The 3603-nt window shown below is 35.7% G+C and overlaps 1 protein-coding gene across 1 annotated transcript; it reads right to left on the reverse strand.

Moving 5' to 3' along the window:
• Window positions 1–2393: 2393 nt before the first annotated feature.
• On the reverse strand, window positions 2394–3110 carry LOC134823900 (E3 ubiquitin-protein ligase MARCHF3-like). Its single transcript, XM_063835498.1, has one exon. It carries the CDS (start codon window positions 3108–3110, stop codon window positions 2394–2396), a length of 717 nt encoding a protein of 238 aa, XP_063691568.1.
• Window positions 3111–3603: the final 493 nt, after the last annotated feature.

A 3603-nucleotide genomic window follows, 5' to 3' on the forward strand; every position in this document is an offset into this window, starting at 1 on the left:
CATTTATGACACGAGACTCCGCTTAAGCGATAATCGCTTTTTCCATATAAAACGAATTTCATTTTCTGCTGCACCCTTCCAGCGGTTCGACGGAATCGAAACTGGCACCCCCATAACGACATAATGAATTTTACTAAGCCCTAAAACATTTAGATAAAACCTGATAAGCGTTTAAAGGTGGGCTAGGTTACAGTATAAATTGAGCAGTATTGTGAACACTTTGAATACTGGTTGGAAGTTACAAAAAACCGGAAGCTATGTTTCCACCAAATGATTTTATCTATTTTACCGGACCTGTGAAGATGTCGGCAGAGTTTATTACTTTATTATAAATAACTACACTTATTATAAGCTGATGTTATAAGGTCCGAGCTCTTGGATTTGTGTTACATTGGTATGTGAGATGGATTTTGTAGATAAGGAAAGATAAAATGAACCTTGTAGATACTAGTGATAGCAGTAGACAAATGAACTAGACAAGTAGATAAGACTGTAAGAAGTAATAATAGTGATTATTACATTACAGGATCTGTTATTATAAGGGAAATGTGCAGGCGTTTCCTGCTGAGGTGGATTTTCGAATTAGTAACAGAATTTTGAGAATTTACCTGGAAACGTATATCAGCCATTTCAGAGCTGATTTTCTTCAGTTATTTACATTAATTATATAATTATGTAATTACTGTGTATTGTTAATTACATATGTAATTATATATTTTGTTTACAATTAATTTTGTTAATTAATTTGTGTAGACCAATTAAGTGAAATCAAAATTACCTTTAGGAGGAAATACTGAAATTTAATAAAAAAATAGTACAGTCAAAACTGTCATATAGAATAATAAAATATAATTTTAAAAATTGAATGATATTACTGAAAGGAAACCCTAACACTTTTATGATATAGTTGATCAAAACGTCGATCAATTTCGTCGTTGCATCAACAAACAACTTGTTCATATCACATTTTAAAAGACAGGCATGATCAAGATAGTCGATCAAGTTTTATCATAAAAAGACACCATCGTAATTTACAAATTGCATCCACACAACAATTATAATTTAGGTTATGAAATTTACTTCCATCGCTGTGGATTCAAAAAATGTCCAGTAAAACTTCAGAAAAGTTTTGATAATATAACCTCTTTGCACTGGGCAACATAGATAAAGCAACTTCAGCAAATCAGCTAAATGCATACACTATTATATTGTATATACTATTATAGTATTATAATTAAAAATATCAATCCGATAAGCCAAAGTACCAAATTCCAAGGCAATAATAATAATTTGTATAATCAGACTAATTAATGTAATTAAACTTGACAACCAACGGTCACAATAGATATTTTTTGAACGAAATTTTGGCTCTTCAGTATTTCCAACAGAGATAATACTTGGTTTATATCTGATTGTATTGTGTATTAGCATAAAAGCTATTATCCTGTTAAGACGGAGTATGTAACTAATAGTAATAACAAGTTGCAACCTATAATAATAATTGTGCCTTAATGTGTGATATTAATTTCAAAATTGTAAATTATACTTTGCTTTATCGTTATTCCCAAACCAATGACTGCGTTTCATTTTGTATTTTGTTTTACACAGTAATTCATAGTTCATACTCGATTTCAACTACAGGGTGTACCATGCAGAAAGTGTGACTTTTTTGAGAAATGGTGCAAAATATTATGAAGGAGCAGTTGCTAAAAACTCTTCATTATATTGTGTCAATATGCTAATATGTGTCGAATTTATGCATACAAAATTTCAAGTCCCTATAAGTTTTTGATTTCTCACAAATTGCTATTCTGTTATGGTGCTTATCCAAAATATTATGAAGGAGCAGTTTTTCTCCATCACGGAAGTAGTTTCTGATTCCTAGGTGGTATGGAGTTGTTTAAAATGGTTCGTAGCATCTCGGACAGTTCATCATGAACAGCGTCATAATTGAAACTCTCGACTTCTCGACCAGTACAGGATTGAAATTCTCGACTTCTTGACCAGCACAATTAAACGTTTTATAAGCATAACAGTTTAAGGCTTCCATACCTCATGTTGGTAATAATCCGACTTGCAGATGCTATTTTGCGCTCTTACGGCACTAACGCAATTACAAGAACTGTCCCTTACAAGAGCTACAAAACAGTTGTTCTAAAACTGTTGGCAGCTTCATTCTACCTTCCAGCATGTCAAGCAGGGACAAAAGGATTTCGCGATTATTTTGACCAAAAATCGCGAATTTTAACAGACTATATACATTAAACTATACATAAAATTTGTCGCAAATAATGGGAAAAATTGCGATTCCGTACATGCCGCGATTTCCTTTTGTCCCTGATGTCAAGGTATAGCACCCGCAGGGACAGTAACAGTGTTTCATTCCAGTACCTTCAAGGAAGACTAACACTATCCTCGTCGTGCTGCATTTCTGACTGATTAATCAGGCTAGATAAGTTTCCTCTGACCTGACAATTTGGCTTCTTCCTCGCTTCCTGGATGTCAATAACGTCCCTGACTCGGTTATTAAAGATCTTTAACCTCTCGTAGACCCTCATGTACACCCGTATTTGGTAAAAGAAATAAACAAGATACGCTAGTCCCATGAGGATAGCCAGCACCACTTTAAACTTTGACCTCTCCTTGTTCCTCTCCACTGGGTGAAGAAGAAGGGATATAACGAGGAGGGTGAATATCATGAACACACAATGAACAATTAACGCCACTATATGGCGGGTGCGGCGCTGGTGAAGTAGAGGGTCCGCCCTCCATTCAACCCAGGGTGTGTGATCGGTCATGACTCTGAACATGATGGCACACCTAGGACACCGCCCCTTGTATAGTGTGTTTATCCAGTCCAACAGACATTGCTTGTGAATCAGCCCCACAGTTGACGGACACTCGCAAGGTACGAAGAGGTCCTCAGCGAAGTCTCCACGGCCACAAAGCCAGCATTGAGGTCCTCGGATTATGCTATGGTCATTGGAGATATTAGCCAGAGCGAATGAGTCTGCGTTTAGTTCAGGACATTGTGACACGCCTGCTGCTACTGCTGCGGGTTGTGCTGTTGTGTGGTCACCTTGCTTCGTTTTGTGGTCATCATTTGACATATCCTGAGGGGATAATATTGTTTAGGATCCTGGTTTAAATTCTGTTTAAACAGTTTGGAGAGTAAAGAGGATATGGGAGAAGGATTTGAAGCCCTACATTACCTGAACAACTATTATGTCTAATCATAAATCATAATAGTCGTCTCAGTGGATATAAATTACCTGAACATCCCAAACTGCAAATTGCCTTATACTCTTATAAATCGCGTATTAAAGTTTAAGGGGATACGAAAAACGATCATATTAAAGCATGCTTTCTGTAGATTCTAAAAAGACAAGCTTCTGTGAAAGGGAGAAAGAAAATGTTGCTTCCTATGACTCCTTTCTCTTGAAGATATAGCCAAATAAATGCACTGTGAAAGTTTTTAATAAATTTCAATCATGAGATCAATCAACGTAAATTGTGCTGCAATTTGCACACAAACGTATATACGGTGCAGTGTTTTGAAATTAAATTATCAAAAACAAAGACAATGATATACAAAGTGATTCG

Source organism: Bolinopsis microptera, chromosome 12, assembly GCF_026151205.1.
Source record: "Bolinopsis microptera isolate Bmic1 chromosome 12, MBARI_Bmic_1.0, whole genome shotgun sequence".
Taxonomy (NCBI): domain Eukaryota; kingdom Metazoa; phylum Ctenophora; class Tentaculata; order Lobata; family Bolinopsidae; genus Bolinopsis; species Bolinopsis microptera.

What these genes read in the sequence shown, in the direction of transcription:
- LOC134823900 (XM_063835498.1), bottom strand. Translation starts at nt 3,110, where the DNA reads ATGTCAAATGATGACCACAAAACGAAGCAAGGTGACCACACAACAGCA.